Consider the following 26,913-nt stretch of genomic DNA (forward strand, 5'->3'; position numbering starts at 1 on the left):
AAAAAAGAGAGATAAAAAAATTCAGGCATATGAGGGGAGAATTAGAGAACTAAGTGATGCAATCAAATGGAAAAATATCCATATAATAGGAATTCCAGAAGAGGAAGAGAGAGAGAAAGGGGCTGAAGGTGTACTTGAACAAATCATAGCCAAGAACTTCCCTGATCTGGGGAAGGAAAAAGGCATTGAAATCCAAGAGGCACAGAGAAGTCCCTTCAGACGTACCTTTAATCGATCTTCTGCACAACTTATTATAGTGAAACTAGCAAAATACAAGGATAAAGAGAAAATTCTGAAAGCAGCTAGGGATAAACAGGTTCTAACCTAAAAAGGGAGACCCATAAGACTAGTGGCAGACCTATCTACTGAAACTTGGCAGGCCACAAAGGAATGGCAGAAAATCTTCAATGTGATTAACAGGAAAAATGTGCAGTTGAGAATCCTTTATCCAGCAAGTCTGTCATTCAGAACAGGAGAGATAAAGGTCTTCCCAAACAAACAAAAACTGAAGGAATTCATCACCACTAAACCAGCCCCACAAGAGATCCTAAGGGGGATTCTGTGAGTGAAATGTTGCAAGGACCACAAAGTACTAGAGACGTCGCTACAAGCATGAAACCTACAGACATCACAATGACTCTAAACACAATGACTCTATTATCTTTCAATAATAACACTGAATGTAAAGGGACTAAATGCACCAACCAAAGACATAGGGTATCAGAATGGATAAAAACAAGATCCATCTATTTGCTGCCTACAAGAGACTCATTTTAGACCTGAGGACACCTGCAGATTGAAAGTGAGGGGATGGAGAACTATCTTTCATGCTACTGGAAGTCAAAAGAAAGCTGGAGTAGCCATACTTATATCAGACAAACTAGACTTTAAAGGCTGTAACAAGAGATGAAGAAGGGCATTATATAATAATCAGAGGGACTATCCATCAGGAAGAGCTAACAATTATAAATGTCTATGCACAGAATATGGAGCCCCCAAATATATAAAACAATCACAAACATAAGCAACTTTATTGATAAGAATGTGGTAATTGCAGGGGACTTTAATACTCCACTTACAACAATGGATAGATCATCTAGACACAGGATCAATAAAGAAACAAGGGCCCTGAATGATACATTGGATCAGATGGACTTGACGGATATATTTAGAACTCTGTATCCCAAAGCAACAGAATATATTTTCTTCTCGAGTGCACATGGAACATTCTCCAAGATAGATCACACACTGGGTCACAAAACAGCCCTTCATAAGTATAAAACAATTGAGATCATACCATGCACACTTTCAGACCACAATGCTATGAAGCTTGAAATCAACAACAGAAAAAAGTCTGGAAAACCTCCAAATACATGGAGGTTAAAGAACATCTACTAAACAATGAATGGGTCAACCAGGAAATTAGAGAAGAAATTTAAAAATATATGGAAACAAATGAAAATGAAAATACAACAATCCAAACGCTTTGGGATGCAGTGAAGGCAGTCCTGAGAGGAAAATACATTGCAATCCAGGCCTATCTCAAGAAACAAGAAAAATCCCAAATACCCAAACACCTAATATACCAAATACCAAATACCCAAATACCAAATACCCAATATACCAAATACCAAATACCCAATATACCAAATACCCAAATACCCAATATACCAAATACCCAAATATAACAGCACACCTAAAGGAACTAGAAGCAGAACAGCAAAGACACCCCAGACCCAGCAGAAGAAGAGAAATAAGAAAGATCAGAGCAGAAATAAACAAGACAGAATCTAAAAAACTGTAGAGCAGATCAATGAAACCAAGAGTTGGTTTTTTGAAAAAATAAACAAAATTGATAAACCTCTAGCCAGGCTTCTCAAAAAAAAAAAAAAAAAAAAAGGGAGAGGACCCAAATAGATAAAACCATTAATGAAAATAGAATTATTACAACCAATCCCTCAGAAATACAAGCAATTATCAGGGAATACTATGAAAAATTATATGCCAACAAACTGAACAACTTGGAAGAAGTGGACAAATTCCTAAGCACCCACACACTTCCAAAACTCAAACTGGAGGAAATAGAAAGCTTGAACACACCCATAACCAGCGAAGAAATTGAATCAGTTATGAAAAATCTCCCAACAAATAAGAGTCCAGGACCAGATGGCTTCCCTGGGGAATTCTACCAGACATTTAAAGCAGAGATAATACCTATCCTTCTCAAGCTGTTCCAAGAAATAGAAAGGGAAGGAAAACTTCCAGACTCATTCTATGAAGGCAGCATGACTTTGATTCCTAAACCAGAGACCCAGCAAAAAAAAGAAAACTACAGGCCAATATCCCTGATGAATATGTATGCAAAATTTCTCAATAAAATACTAGCAAATCAAATTCAACAGCATATAAAAAGAATTATTCACCATGATCAAGTGGGATTCATTCCTGGGCTGCAGGGCTCGTTCAATATTCGCAATCAGTCAATGTGATATATCACATTAATAAAAGATAAGACCCATATGATCCTGTCAATTGATGCAGAAAGAGCATTTGACAAAATTCAGCATCCTTTCTTAATAAAAACCCTCAAGAAAGGCGGGATAGAAGGAACATACTTAAACATCATAAAAGCCATTTATGAAAAGCCCACAGCTAACATCATCCTCAATGGGGAAAAACTGACAGCTTTACCCCTGAGATCAGGAACACGACGGGGATGTCCACTCTCACCGCTGTTGTTTAACATAGTGTTGGAAGATCTAGCATCAGCAATCAGACAACAAAAGGAAATCAAAGGCATCCAAATTGGCAAAGATGAAGTCAAGCTTTCACTTTTTGCAGATGACATGATATTATACATGGAAAACCCAACAGACTCCACCAAAATTCTGCTAGTACTGATACATGAATTCAGCAAAGTCACATGATACAAAAATCAATGTACAGAAATCAGTTGCATTCCTATACACTAATAAGCAACAGAAAGACAAATAAAGAAACTGATCCCATTCACAATTGCACCAAGAATCATAAAATACCTAGGAATCAACCTAACCAAAATGTAAAAGATCTGTATACTGAAAACTATAGAAAGCTGATGAAGGAAATTGAAGAAGGTACAAAGAAATGGAAAAGCATTCCGCGCTCATGGATTGGAAGAATACATAGTGTTAAAATGTCAATACTACCCAAAGTTATCTACACATTCAATGCAATCCCAATCAAAATTGCACAAGCATTCTTCTCGAAGCTAGAACAAGCAATCCTAAATTTTGTATGGAACCACAAAAGACCCCAAATAGCCAAAGTAATTTTGAAGAAGAAGACCAAAGCAGGAGGCATCACAACCCCAGACTTTAGCCTCTACTACAAAGCTCTAATCATCAAGACAGCATGGTATTGGCACAAAAACAGACACATAGACCAATGGAATAGAATAGAAACCCCAGAACTAGACCCACAAACGTATGGCCAACTCATCTTTGACAAAGCAGGAAAGAACATCCAATGGAAAAAAGACAGTCTCTTTAACAAATGGTGCTGGGAGAACTGGACAGCAACATGCAGAAGGTTGAAACTAGACCACTTTCTCACACCATTCACAAAAATAAACTCAAAATGGATAAAGGGCCTGAATATGAGACAGGAAACCATCAAAACCCTAGACGAGAAAGCAGGAAAAAAACCTCTCTGACTTCAGCCGTAGCAATCTCTTACTCGACACATCCCCAAAGGCCAGGGAATTAAAAGCAAAATGAATTACTGGGACCTTATGAAGATAAAAAGCTCCTGCACAGCAAAGGAAACAACCAACAAAACTAAAAGGCAACCAACGGAATGGGAAAAGATATTTGCAAATGACATAAGGGACAAAGGGCTAGTATCCAAAATCTATAAAGAACTCACCAAACTCCACACCCCAAAAAAATAATCCAGTGAAGAAATGGCCAGAAGACATGAATAGACACTTCTCTAAAGAAGACATCCGGATGGCCAACAGGCACATGAGAAGATCCTCAACGTTGCTCCTCATCAGGGAAATACCAATCAAAACCACACTGAGATACCACCTCACACCAGTCAGAGTGGCTAAAATGTACAAATCAGGGGACTATACATGCTGGAGAGGATGTGGAGAGATGGGAACCCTCTTGCACTATTGGTGGGAATGCAAACTGGTGCAGCCACTCTGTAAAACAATGTGGAGGTTCCTCAAAAAATTAATAGACCTACCCTATAACCCAGCAATAACACTGCTAGGAATTTACCCAAGGGATACAGGAGTGCTGATGCATAGGGCACTTATACCCCAATGTCTATAGCAGCACTTTCAACAATAGCCAAATTGTGGAAAGAGCCTAAATGTCCATCAACTGATGAAAGGATAAAGAAATTTGGTTTACGTACACAATGGAATACTACGTGGCAATGAGAAAGAATGAAATATGACCTTTTGTAGCAACATGGATGGAACTGGAGAGTGTTATGCTAAGTGAAATAAGCCATACAGAGAAAGACAGATACCATATGGTTTCACTCTTATGTGGATCCTGAGAAACTTAACAGAAGACCATGGGGGAGTGGAAGGAAAAAAAATTAGGAGAGGGAGGGAACCAAACCATAAAAGACTATTAAAAACTGAGAACATCTGAGGGTTGATGGGGGGTGGGATGGAGGAGTGAGTGGGTGATGGGTACTGAGGAGGGCACCTGTTGGGATGAGCACTGGGTGTTGTATGGAAACCAATTTGACAATAAATTTCATATTTAAAAAATAATAATAATAAATAAAATTAAGTTAATAAATTAATTAAAAGAAAACCAAAATAAGAGACATCACAATCCTGGACTTCAAGCTATACTACTGAGCTGTAATCATCAAGACAGTATGTGTACTCGCACAAAACGGACACTCAGATCAATGGAACAGAATAGAGAACCCCGAAATGGACCCAAAAACGTATGGCCAACTAATCTTTGACAAAGCAGGAAAGAATATCCAATGGAATAAAGACAGTCTTTTCAGCAAGTGGTGTGGGAAAACTGAACAGCAACATGCAGAAGAATGAAACTGGACCACTTTCTTACACCCTATACAAAAATAAACTCAAAATGGATGAAAGACCTAAGTGTAAGACAGGAAGTCATCAAAATCCTTGAGGAGAACGCAGGCAAAAACCTCTTTGACCTTGGCTGCAGCAACTTCTTACTCAACTCGTCTCCGGAGGCAAGAGAAACCCAAGCAAAAATGAATTATTGGGACCTCATCAAAATAAAAAGCTTCTGCACAGCAAAGGAAACAATCAGCAGCACTAAAAGGCAGTTGACAGAATGGGAGAAGATATTTGTAAACGACATATCAGATAAAGGGTTAGTATCCAAAATCTATAAAGAACTTATCAAACTCAACACCCAAAAAACAAATAATCCAGTGGAGAAATGGGCAAAAGACATAAATAGATACTTCTCCAAAGAAGACATCCAGATGGCCCACGGACACATGAAAAAATGCTCAACATCACTCATCATCAGGGAAATAAAAATCAAAACCACAATGACATACCACCTCATACCTGTCAGAACAGCTAACATTAACAACTCAAGCAACAACAGATGTTGGCGAGGATGCAGAGAAAGGATTTCTTTTGCATTACTGGTGGGAATGCAAGCTGGTATAGCCACTCTGGAAAACAGTATGGAGGTCACTCAAAAAATTAAAAATAGAACTACCCTATGACCCAGCAATTGCACTACTAGGTATTTATCCAAGGGATACAGGTATGCTGTTTCGAAGGGGCACATGCACCCCCATGTTTATAGCAGCACTATCAACAATAGCCAAAGTATGGGAAGAGCCCAAATGTCCATTGATGGGTGAATGGATAAAGATGTGGTGTGTGTGTATACACACACACATATGCATACAATGGAGTACTACTCAGCAGTCAAAAAGAATGAAATCTTGCCATTTGCAACTATGTGCTTGGAACTAGAGGGTATTATGCTAAGTGAAATTAGTCAGAGAAAGACAAATATCATATGACTTCACTCATTTGAGGACTTTAAGACACAGAACAGATGAACATAAGGGAAGGGAAGCAAAAATAGTATAAAAACAGGAGGGGAAAAAACATAAGAGACTCTTAAATATGGAGAAAAAACAGGGCTACTGGAGGCATTGGGGGGGGGGGTTAAGCTAAATGGGTAACGGGCATTAAGGAATCTACTCCTGAAATCATTGTTGCACTATATGGTAACTAATTTGGATATAAATTTAAAATATAATAAAAATAAAATAAAATAAAGTAAAATAAAAAAGATGTGGTATACAGAGATACAGATAGGTAGAGATAGGGATATAGATTATGGATATAGGTATATGTACATATACATATGCAATAGAATATTACTCAGCCATCAAAAAGAATGAAATCTAGCCATTTGCAATGAGGTGGATGGAGCTAGAGAGTGTTATGCTAAGCAAAATAAGTCAGAGAAAGACAAAATACCATATGATTTCACTCATATGTGGAATTTAAGAAACAAAACAGGGGCACCTGGGTGGCTGTCAGTTGAACATCTAACTTTGGCTACTGTGGTAATCTCATCATGGTTCATGAGTTCGAACCCCAAGACAGGCTCACTGTTATCAGCACGTAGCCTTCTTAGGATCCTCTATACCCCTCCTCCCCCTTGTGCTCTCTCTCAAAAACAAAAAAGAAACATTAAAAAAAAGAAACATCTTTAAAAAAAAAACAGATGAACATAGAGGAAAAAAAGAAAAAAGTGTGGCAAACCAGAAAACAGACTCTTAATGATAGAGAACAAACAGGGTTATTGGAAGGGAGATAAGGGACATGAGGATTGGGTTACATGTGTGCTGGGTATTAAGGAGGGCACTTGCGATGAGCACTGGGAGTTGTAGATGAGTGATGAATCACTAAATTCTATACTAGAAACTAATATTACAATGTATGTTAACTAACTGGAATTTAAATTTAAACTTGAGGGGGGTGGGAGGGTATTGAGGAGGGCACCTGTTGGGATGAGAACTGGGTGTTGTATGGAAAACAATTTGACAATAAATTTCATATTAAAAAATAAAATTAAATAAGTAAATTAAAACTTGAAGCTAAAGAAGCCTAAAAACAAGTAATTGGTGTTAATTGGAGTCAATTTAGCACTATCTACAATTTTTAGATACCCATCCCCTTGGCTTAATAATTTCACTTCTCAGTACCTACAAAAATATTTATACATGCACAAAAATACATGTAAAGGTAGTCATTCACTGCATTTTTTAAATATTGAAGAAAAGGAAATGCCCTAAACATTCACCATTATGGGGATCAAAAAAATATAGTGTATCTGTCTATGGAATTAAATGCAACAACTTTTCCAAGGAGATTTTCTAAGACATTGTTAAGTAAATAACTTATTGTGCTATTATGTAAAAATTATATATGTGATATGTAAAAATTATGTGATGTATATGAATGCAAAAGCATAAAAATGGCCTAGTGAGATACACACTTTTACTGCATTTAGTGTCCCACAAAAATTCATGTTTTCCTGGAACCCTAGAATGTGAACTTATTTAGAAATGGAGTCTTCACAGATATATAATTAGCCAAGTAAAAATGACATCACAGTACATTAGCGTGGGCCCTAAATCAATGACTGGTGTACCTAAACAAAAGCCATGTAAAGACATACAGGGAAGAAAGCCATGTGAAGATGGAGGACGAGACTGTGTGACATTAGCTACAGGTCAATGAACAACAAGGACTGCTGGTAACCACTAGAAACTAGAAGAGAATCATCGGAACAGATTCTCCTTCAGAGGCTCCAAAAGGAACCAACCTTGTCAATACCTTGACTTTGAACTTCTGGCCTCCTAAACTGTGAGAGAGAAAATTTTCTGTTATTTTAAGTCATCCATTTTGTGATAGTTTGTTATGGCAGTGCTAGGAAGCTAGTTATACACCTATGTAACAATGGCTAGCTACAAGGAAGGGACTCTATGTATTTCCATATTGTTGGAATATTTACAGTGAGAATTTATTACTCACTAATTTATTACTCACTAATTACTCACTAATTAGCATGGCTAATTTTTTACCAAAAAAATAAAATAATAAAGAAATTATCCATATTTTATGCTGTAAGTTTTGGCTCTGCCACTTATCAAGTATAAAATCTTGAGCAAGTCATTAAACATATGTCTCAATTGCTTCATCTGTGAAAATAGGGATAGTAACATCTACCCTGCTCACCTTGCAGGTTGGTATTAAAGTCTCCTTGGACCCTTTCTTTCACTGTCCATATCCATTCTTCCTCCAAAGTGGCTCTAGTGACTATGAATACCTTTCCTTTCATACTACCATCTCTGTCTCTAATTCATGCTGCCAGCCCCCAGGAGATTTATTGTATCAAAACGCCACTAAATGTTCCTTTCCTTTCTGAACCCCTTCAACAATTCCTCATTACCTGTTAAATTAGATCCAGTAGTTCTTAGTAGTTCAAGACCTTCTACATTTTGAGCCCCACTGACCATCCATCCTTATCAATCATCACTGCTTCCTTGGTAGAGGAAAACCAGGTTTGTGGTTTTGAACCTTGAGCCTCACCTTTTTCAGCCATGCCACTGTGTATATTTATCCCTGTAAATGGACTGTCCTCCATCCTAACCTCCTTTCCAGCCTTGTGGCTTATCACATGGTCCTAAAATAGAAATATTGCACTTTACTTTGAACTCCTGTAGCACAAACCCTCAGTATCTTATGCATTTTAATTACCCCCTCCCCCCCCATTAAACTGAAAACTCCTTTGGAAAAAAGAACTTTATTCATTATGGTGCCTAGCACACTACCTTTCGGAGAGTAAGTGATCAATACATATTTGTCAAATAAATGAATAACAATTATAAAACACTTCACTTTTGTTAAAGTAGTATGGGTTCTAAAATTGTTTTAAATTATAAACAAAAATAATATTCTGCCAGTACATACCAGTACAGTCAAACTAGCTGTAAAATACTGAAATACTTCCTTACCACTGCCCCTTGCCACCTGAATGCCTCCCATTACAATTGTTGGCCTGGTTTCCCCTCCCCTGGGAACACTTCGACCCCCTCTACTCTCCTAACTAAAGGATTCATGCCTTCCACAGCAGGAAGCACTCAGGTCCTGGCTCTAGCCAGTGGAAGTATCTATTCTGACTGATCAAGACCCATGCAGAGTTACTGGTAAATATTTTGATAATCAACCCCGATTATAAATAAAATTTAACTACACAATTTGAAAATGATCCTTCTCACTGCAAAATCTCTTGAGAGAGTCAGCAGATCCAGGGATAGAAAAGGAAAATGAAACTTTGTCAGTCTCTGACAGTTTAGGGTACATCCATTAGGATTCAATCTTCATGTAAACCAGAAGATATGCAGTTTCCCGCCTAGAAAGAAAAAAAAAATGCAACATAACAGAAATGGAACATTCATAGTTAAGTGATATGTTTTTAACTCATGATAGGACAAGCATCAGAAAAGTTTCTGGTTATTGGATCAAGTCTTCATTTATCCATTATCTCAGAGGGGAAGAAAATGGGTAACCTGAGAAAATAGCCATTAAGCTTCTATTAGTTAACATCTGTATCATGGGTTGACAAACTACCTGTCCACAAGCCAAATATAGCCCTGTTTTTTAAAATAAATTTAACTGGAACACAGCCACACTCATTCATTCATGTGTCATCTGTGGCTGCTTTTGTGCTACAAGGGCAGAGTTGAGTGGTTGCAACAGAGACTGTGTGGCCCACAAAGCCTAAAATATTTACTCTTTGGCCCTTTACAGAGAAAGTTTGTCAAACTCTGATATAAATAATGGGACAATCACTGACGACCAGAAAGTGACAAAGAGTGCGTATCTAAGAGGGATGTTCAGAAGAAAAGATAAAAAGTAGAAGATTGTAAGAGAATTTAAAACACAAATTTCACCTAATTCATTATTTTTCAAGTGATCAGTCCTACTTAGCTGAAATAATTTCAAATATCACCTTTGGTGTACAATGTCACTGCAACCCAGAAACTCATCTGAAAAAACTTACAAAGTCTCTGCTTTAACTTCATCCAGCTTTTTTTTCTCTCTAGCTTCCCCTCTGTAGTTGTTGATTTTTTTTTAAATATATTTATCACTATTTACTAAATGCAAGCCACTGTACTGGACAAAGAAAAAAGAATGATCCTTGCTCGCAAAAAGTTCATGGTCTAATGTAAAAAAAAGTTATATATGCAAACAATTACAAAACAGGGAGGTCCTTTCTATAAATGAGGTATGCTTAAAGTGCAGAGCAAGCATATGAGAAGTCCCTACAAATCTGCTGGGGTCAATCAGTGAAGGCTTTATAGAGTAGGAAAAGCCATGAGCAGAGACATTAAAGCATGGTGGGAGTTTGCCTTAATAATAAATTAGGAGAGGGAAAGACAGATCAGGAACTGCATGTGTAAAACCATGGAGGATATGATGTTTGGGGAGCTACTTATAGTTTAGTATTGTTGGAATCTAAATTGTGAAAAAAGCATGGTATGGTAATATGGGTATTCAGAGATGAGGCTTAACAGTCACTGGGGAGTTACCCAAATATAAGCGGCAGCTGAATTCATGAGAGTTTCATACAGCACTAAGAAACCTGTGTAAACTCACTGGGTTTCCATCACTCAAACACTTCTCTTACCAGCGGTAGTTATGATTTCCATAAGTACACTGGATGTCTTCCCAGGATACCTGGAAGTACATAAACAGATGAAGTGAAGTATCCAGCTCACATATGTTAAGCATCCAGAGTATAGGGTGCTACAATTTACCCTCTGTCACGTATCCAGACAAACCCCTCCCTGGTACCTCCCAAGACCTGAATCATCCAATGATAGGATGCCATGTATATGAAGCCTCTTTTAGTACACTGGTCCTTCTATTTTTGGTTATGCTTGGTTCTAACTTACATATATCTAACTCTTCTGGCTCTCTATAAGTTTCCCACAAGCATGAAGCTGCAGGGCACTGAGCCTAGAACACCAAAAACCTAGACAATGAGCTAAGTGGATTCTTATAGGGCTATACACCAGATGGGGACTTGATGCAGGAAAGGACTTTAAGCAGGATCAGACCTATAAATACAGAGGACGAACTTATGGTTGGTAGAGGGAGTGGGTGGGGGATGGGAAAAACGGGTGAAGAGGAATGGGAGATACAAGCTTCCACTTATGTAATGAATAAGTCACAGGAATAAAAGGCACAGCATAAGGACTATAGTCAGTGATACTCTGATAGTGTTTTATGGTGACAGATGGTAGGTAGCTATACTTGTGGTTAGCACAGTATAATGTATAAACTCATTGAATCACTATACTATACACCTGAAACTAACATTGTGTTAACTATACCTGAATTTAAAAAATGTTTTTTTTTAAGAAAAGGACTTGTTTAAGGGCTGCACACACAGAGAAAACAGGCCCACAATGTGTCCCGACCTTAAGGACCCATCTAGTCCTGGGTTCATAATTTATTAGAAGTGGCTAATCCAGGACAACATTTTGGACAATGTTCCTCACCCAACAAACATTGGAGTCGTTGAAGCAGAACCATTTTCCATCCACAGAATTCTGGATATAGGCACAGTAATGACCAAAGTCAGCTGCCCCAACATGGGCAACCACAGCAAAGAGCTCATACTGTCTTCCAAGCTGGAGGGACATAAGGCACAAAATTATTCACCTATCATCCCTTTTTTCTAACCATAGAATAAAGAAACATTATTTCATAACATATTTTACTGCCTACTCTGTGCCAGGCACTGGTACTTCAAGGGGACTAGAAAATAGTCTTTGAACTCAAGAATCTCATGATTAGTTAAGCCAGAATTAAAATGCCATATTTTATACTAGGTATATTTACAGGTAAATTTGGGAAGACTCAACTTTTGCCCCAAAAGAGAAAAAGGAACAATCATCTAAGAAAAGCTCCCCAAAGAAGACATTCTTGAATTGATCTTGAACAATGAATAAGATTAGAAGACAAGTTATAGGAAGGAGGTATACTCAATGGACCCAGAAATTGCAAAGGCTTTGCAGTGTAACAGAACAGAGCATGCTGAGGAAATGGAAGTCAGAGAGGTTTCTGGGAAGTCACAAGAGATGAGGCTACAAAAATCAAGTCAGGAACTAGAACTTTATCTAATTTTTTTCAAGTTTTTATTTAAATTCCAGCTAGTTAACATACAGGGTAATATTAGTTTCAGGTGTAAAATTTAGTGATTTTTTTAATAATAAGAATTAGAATTATTGGGACCCATCATAAGTTTAAGCAGAGAAAAAGCATCATCAGATTTGTGTTTGAGAAAAATACTGAAATAATGTGGTTTGAAAAATGGAATGAGAGTTCAAGTGAGGTAGAGGCCAATGAGATCAGTTTGGGTACCACTACAATGCAAGAAAAATGGCTATAGTCTAGACAGTGACTATCAGTAGTAGTCACCAAAATGATAATAATCATTCTTAACATAATAATTAATTATTAGCTAACCTTTGGCATTTGCTATGCATTTAGCTATGTCTTTACATGAGTTATTTCATCTAATATTCATAAAAATCATGTTAAGCTGGGTGGTGATATAAATCCTATTTCACAAAGGTGGAATCTAAGCTCAGGGAGGTAAAGTAATTTACCCAAAGGTCAGAGCTTATAACTAGAAAAGGCAGAATTCCAACCCAGACCTGTCTGGCCTCAAAGCCTAAGCTCTTAATCCCTATGCTACACTAAGAAAGTGAGACTAAAGGTGAGACTGAGGGGGCATATTTGCACAAAATTAGGCATAAATAACCAAGGACTGGATATTGGGGTATTGGGGAAGGGGCAAGTAGGAGGCATCTCTGGCTTGGAAATTAAGAAAATATTGGTACTATGAAGTTAAGTATGAAACAGAGCTGTTTGGGAATAAAGATAATGAATTTGGGGACTATGTGACAACATTCAGTAGAGGTGAATACACTGGTTTGGAGCTCAAGTGTAAGACCTGGACAGGAGATACAAATTTGGAAGTCTTAAGTTTGAGGTGATTACCAAAATCATGAGAATGAATGAGATGAAATTTGAAAAATGGATAGGACAAATAATGGAAAACTATATGCTAATAAAATCATGGGCAGGAAAGGATCCACCAATAGAGAAAGAAGCCATATGAGGAAAGCTTATGGTAGATTCTGAAGGAGAGTAGGATCAATAACAGAATATTACAAAAAGATCAAGTAAGGGAAGGACCAAAAATCATCCATTAGATTTGGCAGTAAGTCATTCTACTCTCTCAAATCTTAGAAACTGAAGATAAGAGAGAATTTTCTGTGAAAAGAGAATAGTGGTAGGGGTACCTGGGTAGTTCAGTCAGTTAAGCAGCCGACTTCAGATCAGGTCATGAGCTCATGGCTCATGAGTTTGGGCCCCACGTTGGGCTCTGCACTGAAAGCTCAGAGCCTGGAGCCTGCTTTGGATTCTGTGTCTCCTTCTCTCTCTGCCCCTCCCCCACTCAAGTGCGCTCTCTCTCTTTCTCAAGAAAACAAAAAAAATTTAAAAAAAAAATTTTTAAAGAAATGGGAATAGTGGTGGGAGAGATGGAGTTTGGATTGATTGTGAGAAGGATCTCAACATTAGTCATAAATACGTTATTCTTTTATCTTAACACAGTCAAATAATATCCCTAATCTGAGACTTTGAAAAACTATCAATATGGGAGACAGGGGTGAGGGTAGTGCAAATGAAGCTAAGTCACCCAAAAGGGAGAACTCAAATTATTATGTATTTTCATTTGGGAATTTACACTAGACTTTAAAAATGCAGAGCGGGGCGCCTGGGTGGCGCAGTCGGTTAAGCGTCCGCCTTCAGCCAGGTCACGATCTCGCGGTCCGTGAGTTCGAGCCCCGCGTCGGGCTCTGGGCTGATGGCTCAGAGCCTAGAGCCTGTTTCCGATTCTGTGTCTCCCTCTCTCTCTGCCCCTCCCCCGTTCATGCTCTGTCTCTCTCTGTCCCAAAAATAAATAAACGTTGAAAAAAAAATTGTAAAAAAAAAAAATGCAGAGCAATACCTAGCTCTAATTATTTATAAGAAATACAAAGGATAAAGGAACATGTTAAATAACACCAACCAGCAAATTCTGGATATTTTTTTTTGAAAACCTTCAACAAAATGAAACTCAAGGACAAGAAAAAGAGGGGAAGAAATTTAAAAGAAACTTAAGCTAGGGGCACCTGGGTGGTTCAGTTGGTTAAGTGTCTGACTTAGGCTCAGGTCATGATCTTGCAGTTAATGAGTTCGAGCCCCATGTCAGGCTCTGTGCTGACAGCTAGGAACTCTGAGCCTTCTTTGGATTCTGTGTCTCCCTCTCTCTGCCCCTCCTCTGTTAGCACTCTCTTTCTCAAAAATAAACATTAAAAAAAATTATAAAAAAAAAAAAGAAACTTAACCTAAAAGAAAGAAAGGCAGGGAGAAGTAGAGGGAAGGAGGGAAAGAGAAGAGGAAGGAAGGATGGAAACTTAGGCAAATGCAAGTGTAGACTTTGTTGGGATCTAGGTTCAAATAAACCAATGTATAGGTCACAGAAACCTAAATATTGACTGGGCATTAGTGACAATAGGAAATTATGAGATATGCTATTGGCGGGAGTGAAAACTGCTGCAGCCACTATGGAAAACAGTATGGAGTTTCCCCCAAAAAAGTAAAAAATGGAACTACCCTATGATCTAGTAATCATACTACTCAGTATTTACCCAAAAAATGCAAAAACACTAATTGAAAGGAATACATGAACCCTATGTTTATTGTAGCATTATTTACAATAGCCAAAATATGGAAGCAGCCCAAGTGTCCATCAATAGATGAATGGATACACTTGAGTTAAGGTGGCGGAGCAGTAGGGGGTCCCTATACTTGCCTCAGCCCTCAAAAACAGCTAGATAAATACGAAATCATTCCAACACACCCAATAAGTCAATCTGAATGCTGAGAGAATGACCTGCAGAACCAGAGGGAAAAAAGAAGCCACATCATGAAAGGTAGGAGCTGCAGAGATGTGATTCCAGGGATAAAACAACTGCGGGTGGTATGGAAGGGAGAGAGCCTTGATCTTGTAGCAATCAGAGAAACAGAAAGCAGTGCACAAGGGTTTGCACAAGGGAAACATCTTCACTAAAACCACTGACTAGGAAACTAGAGTGGCTGATTATTGCAGGTTTTTACAAAGAGTGGAGCTCAAAGTCTGAAGTTTTAGAAGTCTGCACCACTGCTAGGCTCCACCTGGTGGGCACAGTAGTGCTCCTATAGGGAAGAAGCCAGAGGCCCAGGAGCAGAAAGCATGGTTTGAGAATCTCCTGGGTCACTGGGAGAAGCAGTTCCCCTTCTTGGAGTGCATTTGGGAGAGGTGGCATGGAATCTCTGGGGACAAAAAGTTGGTGGGCCCAAATGTGCTGCTCCATTCATTAACATAGTGACAGAGACACCTGGCTGAGGGCAGCAAACCTTGGTGCCAGCTTTTTGCTGCACTTTACCATAAATTCCAAGCCTTTGCATGATTCTGCTTTTCTGAGACAAACCAGCACAAGCTGCAGTGTGGTGAGACCCTCCTCCATAGGATCAGTGCCATGTCTGTACCACACCGGGTCCCTAAAATTTGAAGTTTTGAAACACAGCCATATGCCTGAAATAAAACAGAACTATGCTGCCTGGCAGGTAGACAGCTCAGACACAGGGTGAAGACAGGAATTTCACAGAAGCCAGGGACACAAGAGGGGAGACTGTTCGCTCTTCTGTGAGGGATTCCTGGACAGTGGCAAGCATGAACTTCCTACTCCAGGGAGGAGAGAGCAGGGTGACACCATTTTCGCCCTGCCTATCAGCACTGACAGACTTCAGTGAGCAACACAGTGCCCCCAGTGGAAGCTGGAGCTGCTTACACCTAGCCCAGCATTCTTTTCTAGCTCCTTGGCTAGCTCCTTACACCTTCTGCCCTTTTTCCTTCTCTTCTTCTGGGATTCCTATGGTATTACATTTTATGGAGTCACTGAGTTTCCTAAGTCTACATTTGTGATCCAATACTTTTCTTTTATTCTTTAGAATGACATAATGAAATACTTTAAATGAAATGGCATGGTGTCTGAGGCGTGCTTCAAAATAATCCAGTAGAGGGTTGGAGAAAGAAGAGGATGAGGATGTTGGTAAAGCAAGATTGGGCATGAATCTTGATAAATTTTAAGCTGCTTGAAAGACATGGGGATTCATTGTATAATTCCCCATTACTTTGCTACATATTCAAGATTTTCTATAACAATGTTTTTTTAAATGGAATAAAATTTTAATATATTATTTCATTAAGATATACTTCATAGTACACAAACAGAAATAAGGAAAATTCAAAGGACAGAAAATAATAATCTTACAAAATGTATATATACTAAATAGGCAAAGAAACCATGTTATATAGGAGCTACTATATTATCAGGCTTCAATTTTTAAAATACCAGGGTTCTAGAACATGAATAGCAAACAAAGAATGAACAAAACAGTCCATAAAAGGATATATAAAGGATATATCCTTTATGGACTATATATATATATATATACACACACACACATATATATGTGTGTATATATGTATATATACACACACATATACATATATAATTATATATATATATATTTCATTTACTAAATGTAGCATTTCAAAACTAAGAAAAGATATTTATGTCATATCTTTTCCTCAGAATTTCCCAATAAGTTACCAGCTCAGGACAACTGAATTCAACTTTACTTTGATTAAATTTGACCTAAATGAACTGGCTCTCTTGTTACTATCCTCAAAGTAGGCATAAACTGTTTCAGGAAGAAAGTTAGGTTGATATTATATTTAGAACCCAAGATGTTGTGTTTACCTATGTATATGTATTACATACCATATTTAAGTGGAAAGAGAGTTATGGGTTCTTTTCCTCTCTCAGTGCTGTGAAGTACATAAACCAAAGCTCAATATTTAGAAATAAAGTCTCTGGATTCTTAAAAGAAAAGCAACCATAAACAGCAAATGTTGTTGATAGTAGTATGGTAGTAACAACCTATCATTGTTATTCAGGAACACACATCATTAAAATACTGTTTTAAAAAGAATATTTCTTGAATGTATGAATATGTTTCTATGAATCACACCAAGTAGCTGCCGATGAGTTTCCCTCCCTTTGTGTACCCCAAGCATGGCCAGCAGAGGCCATGATTTCTGAGATGATACAATGACACAGATGAGATGCCCAAAAGTGCCATCTCTGTTGAGTGGGTGACTTCAAGCACCTTAGGGGAGGAGAAGCAAAATCAAGCAGACAAGTGGTCTGAAGAGGAGAATGGAAGGGAACTGAGGAGCTTCTCACCTGTTCCTCAGCACTGCAGAGGTCTTCCTCAATCAGAAGGACCTGACTTAAATCCAAACTCTGGGGGAAATAAAGTGAGTGGCAGAGTTTTTCTGTCTGCGAATTCCTGATGGAGAACCGCAAGAGGTGGATTGTCAAGGTCTGGGGCAAATGGGTCAGCTTCAAGACCTGAAAAACCAAAATTACTGTGGAAATGAAGTCCTAAGGCCCTTGAAATGGGTAGATTCAGAGAAATACCAGAGCTGATCATATATTCTTCCCAAAAAGAGAGGTAAGAATGATATAATACAGAATTAAGGGCCCCCATTTGCTGAATCTGTTGAGCTCTCCCACAGGTACCAGAGCTCAGGGAAACTACAGAGGCTGCTCTAGAGAGCTAGTCTAACCCTATGGGGGGAACTCTGCATGCTTCCCTTGGATATTCTCCTCTTATCTTTTAAAAGGCTCTGCTCCTCTCAGTGATGGGCCTCTGATAATCAGAAGCCCCAGATCCCAGGCTGCTAGCCTGATATGGATTCCCTCCCTCAACCATCACAAGGTACCCTCAAGGCCTCCATTAGGAAATCTACCAAGGACAACCCCAGAGTCGGGAAGCTTCTGGTTTTAGGGAGCAAGTACCTGCTTCCCACAAGTCTTCTTCCCACAGTTCTCACAGAAGCATTCGCTTTTGCCTGATAACTCCCTGGGTTGGAAGAAACAGCGAAGGGCATCCTCCTGTCCCAGGAGAACAAAGAAAAAGCAGAGTTGGTATTTACCATATACAGTATAACACATCACCCTACAGATGAGGATTTAAGCTTTCCTTCTGATTCTCTCCTTGTTCCCCTTACCATCTGGCCCAGTGTGATGCATGTGGCAGGATTTCCAAAAGTACCTACTGATGTGAAGGAAAAACAGGAGGGAGCATTTGTTAAGGTAGCAGCATGAGGAAAGGAAGTAAAAGGAAAGAAAGGTTTTCACCAAATCAAAGGGGAACTTAGAATTGTGCAAAGGAAACAGAAATTATTTTTTAAAAGCCAAAGGTGGATTAAAGAAGCAAGAGCACACTGGCAGCACTGGGTTTATGGGAACAGCAAATTCACCAAGAGGAATTCCTCACCAGGGTTTTCAGGGGCTTTGAGTCCATATCAAAAAGAGGAAGGGGGAGGGTCAGCATGCTACTATTTCTGCTCCTTTCCGTTGTACATTCAAGGCAAACCAAGGACTCCTTCATCCGGATTGTATATAGGGCCTGCAGCCTCTCTACCTGCAAGAGAGAGGAAGTGAGAGGAAAGAAGGGTACAAAGCCATAAACAAAACAGGTGAGGGGAATTTCCAGAAATGATATCCACCAGACAGAAGCTCCAGAAATGGCAGCCACTGATTCTCTTTGCTCTTCAAAAAGGTACAAAATAATAACAGTAATAATATTACGGAATTGTGATAAGTATTTATGTGGATTTTCTCTTTTAATCCTCTCTATACATTATATTGATGATAGCTGAATGAGCTAAATGAGCAGCATCTTAAACTTCTGAGTTCTTTAGTTCTAACATCTTACCAAGTCCACATCTGTGATTTGGTCCTTAATTAGGTTCCAGACTGTGAGGTAGAGTTGAGCAGCATCATGCTGGACAAACACTGGCCAAAGAGAAAAGTAACAGCTTGATCAATGAGGTCACCAAGGACATTTCCTATGCCCTTGTGCCCTAGCTACCTAGATACGCATGAACACTCATCACTTTGTCCTCTTCTAGCCTTCACTCCCTCCACCTCAGCTTTTCAGGCTAAATTTACACTCGATGGTAGGCATTAATTAAAAATGAAAAATAAACTTGTTTTTTATTTTTGAGAACTCCTCTTAAAACTTAAAATCCAGTCTGACTGCATCACAGAAGTTTCCCTTCCCCTGACTGGCCACTCATACCTACTGGCCTCTACTGTGGGACCCAGCTAGATAAAACCAATATGCAATAGTGCATTCTCTCCTCTCCTATTTTTAAGCCAAGCCAATACCTTAATTGGACTCTAATGGCCACTAATTTCTCTGTACCTTTATTTAATTTCTTTTCTCATTCCCCAGAAATTTAGCAGTTTCCTAATGCTCATATCTGACCCAGGTCTTCCCCAAAGGTATCTAGGAGAACAAACAAGGAAAGGACCATCTCAGTGTTAGATGATGCTAGCTAAGAGGAGATGGGAATTAAGCACTGAATTCTTCATATGTTATATAAGTAAATGTAAGGCTAAAATATTCTGTACATATATAAATGAATTTCTGTTGTTCAAAAGAAACCTAGGAAGACAACGAATATGAAAAACACACTGAGTATTATTTTACAAAAGGATAGATGTCTGCCAACATGCAAAGAAGACATTGCAAGAAAACATAACATGCAAGTTATTGTAAATGTAGTAAATATTCATGTCAGCTATCTCAACACCAATACTTACTACAATTTGTACTTAATGTTTTTGGATTTCATTTTGTTTTGGTCTGTCTCTTCTCTAAACCATAAGCACCATGGAGGCAAAGACTCTTATCAGTCTTATTCTCTTATCTACAGCACCAGCACAATACCTGGCACATAACAGGTGAACACTATATATGAGTTGAATGAATTAATTTAATCATTGGGTAATAATCCCTAACCTAAAGACAGAGTGGAACTAGGGCTGAACCTATGCTGTCCCCAGGGAATTATGGAGGCAACTCTGGACACAAAGGATGTTAGATCACCTTGCCATTTGGAGACATTTTGCTTTATCTGACCATAGCAAAGCCAAGAGTCCTGATACATCTAAAAAATACAGGGATATTTGCTCAATCCATATTTACTGAAAACCTTCTATGTGCATGGCATTGTACATGCTAGATAAAGTTACTATCCCCAATAAACCTAAATTCTAGTGGAAGACAAGTATCCATAAAATCATAATTCAAAGAAGAATAAGAAAAATTCCTTAAGGTGTACAAAATATTATGAAAAGCTATATGAAGGTGAGAATACAATTGGAATGGTGGAGTGAGGGTCTCTATAAATCTACTCCTCCATAAAAGCAATTAAAATGCTGGCCAAAAAAAGTGAAAATTGGTTTTTTCAGAACTCTGAAAATTAACCAAAAGTATACAAAAATCTTAGGCATATTTATTCAACAAACACTGCAGAACCTAAGGAGAATAGGATTTGAGACTTTTCAACTTGGCCTATTCCCATTTCCTTCTTCTCAGCTCTGTAGTAGACTTGGAAACAAAACTTGCAAACATGGAAACTGTGGAAACCAGAAGCCTAGCAATGAGAAGAAGGGGCAGACTGGGGCTGGAGCTCCTCAAAAAGTTCCATACCAAAATCATTTTTATTATCTGACCTGCTTGCAGCTTCACTGAAAAAGCAATGAAAAGGGGAAATTTAAAGTTAAAAGCACAATATTGTTTACACTACCACCCATGAAAATGAAATACTTAGGTATAAATCTAAACAAATACATACAAGATTTATATGAGAAAAACTATAAATTTTGATGACAGAAATCAGAAGAATTATATAAGTGGAAAGATATACCATGTTCACGGATAGGAGGACTCAATATTGTCAAGATGCCAGTTCTTCCCAACTTGATCTATAGACTCAATGCAATTCCAGTCAAGATCCCAGCAAGTTATTTTATGGATACTGAAAAAGTGATTCCAAAGTCTATTTGGAAAGGCAAAGACCCAGAATAGCCAACACAACATTGAGGGAAAAAATAAAATCAAAGACCTAATTCTGAAACTAATAAAATATCAATAATCAAAACAATGTAATATTGCATAAGAACAGAAAATAGATCAATGGAATGAAACAGAGATCCCAGGAATACACCAACATAAACAATATTACTGCTCTTTGACAAAGAAGCAAAGGCAATACGATGGAACAAAGATAGTCTTTTAACTCAATGGTGCTGCTTAACAGCTGCATATCCATATGAAAACAAATGAAACCATACACAGACTTTGCATCTCTTAAGAAAACGAATTCAAAATATATAACAGACCTCCTAAATATAATATAGGAGAAAACCTAGACCTTGTGTTTGGTGATTACTTTTTAGATACAACTGCAAAGTACAAACAATAAAAAAAGAAGTGATATACTGGACTTCATTAAAATTAAAATTTTCTGGAACGTCTGCGGGTAGCACATGTTGTGGAGAGGTGGGCTGGGTGAAGCAGAACAATTGGAAGTGCCAGCCAGGGCAGTGGTGGCATCAGAGACCCAGCCTCAAGGCTCAGCCCCTGCATCCTTGCTGAACCCAACTGCGGAGACCGCCCCTGGCTGGCATGAGCTGGGCACTTTGGCCCAGGCTGCCACTGTCACAATGCCTTCTTGAAATCATGAATCCTGTTTATAGCCCTGGTTTTGTTGGGGTTCCCCTCTGCAAATGCCAAAGAAATTGGTTATTCAGCTGGTTTCCCTGTGGGCTATGCAGCCATAGGTCCTGCCTATTCCACCAATATGTACCCTGGAGCAAATCCTACCTTCCAAAAAGGTTACAATCCTGTCACACCTTACACAGTATCCTGTCCCCCCACCAATGGGGCAGTGCCACCATACTCCTCTTCCCCTACCAAAATGCCTACCCCCAAGAGAGCCCCTATGCACACACAGCCCCAGTAGGCAGTGCCCCCTCACATCATCCACCACACCACAGTTGTGCAGCCCAACTGCATGCTGGTGGCGATTTACCCCGATCCCATCCCTCTACTTAGAGGCAATGGTGTCACCATGGGTATGGTGGCTGGGACCACTGTGGCCATGTCAGCAGGTACCCTCCTGACCTCCCACACCTCAACTCCTGTTGTCCCCATGCACTGTGCCCACGTATCTGGCCCCAGGGGCCCCACTTATAGCTAGGTTCCCCCTCAGTGGTGATCACCCAACAAATGTCTGAGGATAGAGCTCTGCAGTCACATCATGGAGGTTCCACAGCTGTGCTGCAGGCCTGGTGCCTCAAACCCAGACTTTCTTCTTAATGCTCTTGACACTCAGCTAAACACTACTATGGCCCAGCCCAACAGGTCCCAGTGCCATCAGTCTCCAACTGACTCTGTAGGTTGATCTTAAAGCAAATCCTGTTTTGTGGGCTGCCTGGCAATTTTTTAGCTAACTGTAATGATAAAAAAGGGAGAATTAATCTAAAAAATTTTTTAAAGTTCTGCTTTGTGAAAGATATGTTAAGAGCATAAGAAGGTAAACCATAAACCGAGAGAAAATATTTGCAAAAAGCATATCTGATAAAGGACTGTTATCCAAAATATACAAAAACACTCTTAAAACTCAACAATAAGACATACACACACACACACACACAACCTGACTAAAAATGGGTGAGAGATTAGAAGGAAGATGGCGGCGTAGGAGGACGCTGGGTTCACCATGCGTCCTGCTGATCACTTAGATTCCACCTACACCTGCCTAAATAACCCAGAAAACTGCCAGAAAACTAGCAGAATGGAGTCTCCGGAGCCAAGCACAGATGAGAGGCCCACAGAAGAGGGTAGGAAGGGCGGAGAGGCAGTGCGCACTCCACGGACTGGCAGGAGGGAGCTGGGGTGGAGGGGCGGCCCGCCGACCAAGCAGAGCCCCCGAGTCTGACTTGCAAAAGTGGAGGGGCCAGACGGAGTGTGTTCCGACAGCAAGCGGAACTTAGCATCTGGGAGGTCATAAGTTAACAGCTCCTCTTGGAGAGCGGGAGGGCTGGAGGACAACGGGAGGGAGAGTTGTTGAGCCCCAGACGACAGAGCGCAGCTTGGCGAGAAACAAAGACGCTCGCCAGCGCCATCTCCCTCGCCCATCCTCCAGCCAAAATCCCATAGGGAACCAGTTCTTGCCAGGGAACTTGCTTGCTCCGCGAAAACACCCAACGCTGTGCTTCTGTGGAGCCACCTCTCCAGTGGGTCTGACTCCCTCCCGCTGCCACAGGGCCCCTCCTGAAGTGGATCACCTAAGGAGAAGCGAGCTAAGCCTGCCCCTCCTGCCCCCGTGCACCTTGCCTACCCACCCCAGCTAATACGCCAGATCCCCAGCACAACAAGCCTGGCAGTGTGCAAGTAGTCCAGACTGGCCACACTATCCCACAGTGAATCCTGCCCCTAGGAGAGGGGAAGAGAAGGCACACACCAGTCTGACTGTGGCCCCAGCAGTGGGCTGGGGGCAGACATCAGGTCTGACTGCGGCCCCGCCCACCAACTCCAGTTATACACCAGAGCACAGGGGAAGTGCCCTGCAGGTCTGCACCACTCCAGGGACTATCCAAAATGACCAAACGGAAGAATTCCCCTCAAAAGAATCTCCAGGAAATAACAACAGCTAATGAACTGATCTAAAAGGATTTAAATAATATAACAGAAAGTGCATTTAGAGTAATAGTCATAAAATTAATCGCTGGGCTTGAAAACAGTACAGAGGACAGCAGAGAATCTATTGCTACAGAGATCAAAGGACTAAGGAATAGTCAGAAAGAGTTGAAAAACGCTATGAATGAGATGCAAAATAAAATGGAAACGACCACGGCTCGGATTGAAGAGGCGGAGGAGAGAATAGGTGAACTAGAAGATAAAATTATGGAAAAAGAGGAAGCTGAGAAAAAGAGAGATAAAAAAATCCAGGAGTATGAGGGGAAAATTAGAGAAATAAGCGATGAACTAAAAAGAAATAATATACGCATTATTGGTATTCCAGAGGAGGAAGAGAGGGGAAAGGTGCTGAAGGTGTACTTGAAGAAATAATAGCTGAGAACTTCCCTGAACTGGGGAAGGAAAAAGGCATTGAAATCCAAGAGGCACAGAGAACTCCCTTCAGATGTAACTTGAATCGATCTTCTGCACGACATGTCATAGTGAAACTGGCAAAATACAAGGATAAAGAGAAAATTCTGAAAGCAGCAAGGGATAAACGTGCCCTCACATATAAAGGGAGACCTATAAGACTAGTGATGGATCTCTCTTCTCAAACTTGGCAGGCCAGAAAGAAATGGCAGGAGATCTTCAATGTGATGAACAGAAAAAATATGCAGCCGAGAATCCTTTATCTAGCAAGTCTGTCATTTAGAATACAAGGAGAGATAAAGGTCTTCCCAAACAAACAAAAACTGAAGGAATTTGTCACCACCAAACTAGCCCAGAAGAGATCCTAAGGGGGATCCTGTGAGACAAAGTACCAGAGACATCTCTACAAGCATAAAACATACAGACATCACAATGACTCTAAATCCATATCTTTCTATAATAACAATGAATGTAAATGGACTAAATGCACCAAACAAAAGATAGAGTATCAGAGTGGATAAAAAAACAAGACCCATCTATTTGCTGTCTACAAGAGACTCATTTTAGACCTGAGGACACCTTCAGATTGAGAGTGAGGGGATGGAGAACTATTTATCATGCTACTGGAAGCCAAAAGAAAGCTGGAGTAGCCATACTTATATCAGACAAACTAGACTTTAAATTAAAGGCTGTAACAAGAGATGAAGAAGGGCATTATATAATAATTACAGGGTCTAACCATCAGGAAGAGCTAACAATTATAAATGTCTATGTACCGAATACGGGAGCCCCCAAATATATAAAACAATTACTCATAAACATAAGCAACCTTATTGATAAGAATGTGGTAATGCAGGGGACTTTAACACTCCACTTACAGAAATGGATAGATCATCTAGACACACAGTCAATAAAGAAACAAGGGCCCTGAATGATACATTGGATCAGATGGACTTGACAGATATATTTAGAACTCTGCATCCCAAAGCAACAGAATATACTTTCTTCTCGAGTGCACATGGAACATTCTCCTAGATCACATACTGGGTCACAAAACAGCCCTTCATAAGTATACAAGAATTGAAATTATACCATGCATACTTTCAGACCACAATGCTATGAAGCTTGAAATCAACCATAGGAAAAAGTCTGGAAAACCTCCAAAAGCATGGAGGTTAAAGAACACCCTACTCAAGAATGAGTGGGTCAACCAGGCAATTAGAGAAGAAATTAAAATATATATGGAAACAAACGAAAATGAAAATACAACAATCCAAACGCTTTGGGATGCAGCGAAGACAGTCCTGAGAGGAAAATACATTGCAATCCAGGCCTATCTCAAGAAACAAGAAAAATCCCAAATATAAAATGTAACAGCACACCTAAAGGAAATAGAAGCAGAACAGCAAAGGCAGCCTAAACCCAGCAGAATAAGAGAAATAATAAAGATCAGAGCAAAAATAAACAAGACAGAATCTAAAAAAAATGTAAAGCAGATTAATGAAACCAAGAGTTGGTTTTTTGAAAAAATAAACAAAATTGATAAACCTCTAGTCAGCCTTCTCAAAAAGAAAAGGGAGAGGACCCAAATAGATAAAATCATGAATGAAAATGGAATTATTACAACCAATCCCTCAGAGATACAAACAATTATCAGGGAATACTATGAAAAATTATATGCCAACAAACTGGACAACCTGGAAGAAATAGACAACTTCCTAAACACCCACACTCTTCCAAAATTCAATCAGGAGGAAATAGAAAGCTTGAACACACCCATAACCAGCGAAGAAATTGAATCAGTTATGAAAAATCTCCCAACAAATAAGAGTCCAGGACCAGATGGCTTCCCTGGGGAATTCTAACAGACATTTAAAGCAGAGATAATACCTATCCTTCTCAAGCTGTTCCAAGAAATAGAAAGGGAAGGAAAACTTCCAGACTCATTCTATGAAGCCAGTATTACTTTGATTCCTAAACCAGACAGAGACCCAGTAAAAAAAGAGAACTACAGGCCAATATCCCTGATGAATATGGATGCAAAAATTCTCAGTAAGATACTAGCAAATCGAATTCAACAGCATATAAAAAGAATTATTCACCATGATCAAGTGGGATTCATTCCTGGGATGCAGGGCTGGTTCAACATTCGCAAATCAATCAACGTGATACATCACATTAATAAAAGAAAAGATAAGAACCATATGATCCTGTCGATGCAGATAAGGCATTTGACAAAATTCAGCACCCTTTCTTAATAAAAACCCTCAAGAAAGGCGGGATAGAAGGAACATAAAGATCATAAAAGCCACTTATGAAAAGCCCACAGCTAACATCATCCTCAGTGGGGAAAAACTGAGAGCTTTTTCCCTGAGATCAGGAGCATGACAGGGATGCCCACTCTCCCCACTGTTGTTTAACACAGTGTTGGAAGTTCTAGCACCAGCAATCAGACAACAAAAGGAAATCAAAGGCATCCAAATTGGCAAAGATGAAGTCAAGCTTTCACTTTTTGCAGATGACATGATACTATACATGGAAAATCTGATAGACTCCACCAAAAGTCTGCTAGAACTGATACATGAATTCAGCAAAGTTGCAGGATACAAAATCAATGTACAGAAATCAGTTGCATTCTTATACACTAACAATGAAGCAAGAGCAAGACA

General features: G+C 39.4%; 1 protein-coding gene and 1 pseudogene across 3 annotated transcripts in view; one reads left to right on the forward strand and one right to left on the reverse strand.

Moving 5' to 3' along the window:
- Positions 1-8,922: 8,922 nt before the first annotated feature.
- The window catches only part of USP18 (ubiquitin specific peptidase 18), a 65,266-nt gene continuing 47,275 nt past the window's right edge, over positions 8,923-26,913 (reverse strand). For 2 of the 3 annotated variants that reach the window (XM_053225535.1, XM_053225534.1), the window contains 7 exons: positions 18,995-19,074; positions 18,554-18,700; positions 18,073-18,168; positions 17,455-17,622; positions 11,608-11,739; positions 10,731-10,780; positions 8,923-9,452 (listed from right to left, as the gene is read on the reverse strand). In XM_053225535.1, coding sequence (XP_053081510.1) covers positions 9,407-9,452; positions 10,731-10,780; positions 11,608-11,739; positions 17,455-17,622; positions 18,073-18,168; positions 18,554-18,700; positions 18,995-19,074 — 719 coding nt within the window. In that variant the 3' untranslated portion in view covers positions 8,923-9,406. The remainder of the gene's footprint in view (positions 9,453-10,730; positions 10,781-11,607; positions 11,740-17,454; positions 17,623-18,072; positions 18,169-18,553; positions 18,701-18,994; positions 19,075-26,913) is intronic. The other variant, XM_053225536.1, reaches the window with a different exon arrangement.
- On the forward strand, positions 21,812-22,503 carry LOC106968461 (myelin-associated neurite-outgrowth inhibitor-like; annotated as a pseudogene).

The sequence above is a fragment of the Acinonyx jubatus genome, chromosome B4 (assembly GCF_027475565.1).
Source record: "Acinonyx jubatus isolate Ajub_Pintada_27869175 chromosome B4, VMU_Ajub_asm_v1.0, whole genome shotgun sequence".
In the NCBI taxonomy this organism is placed as follows: Eukaryota; Metazoa; Chordata; class Mammalia; order Carnivora; family Felidae; genus Acinonyx; species Acinonyx jubatus.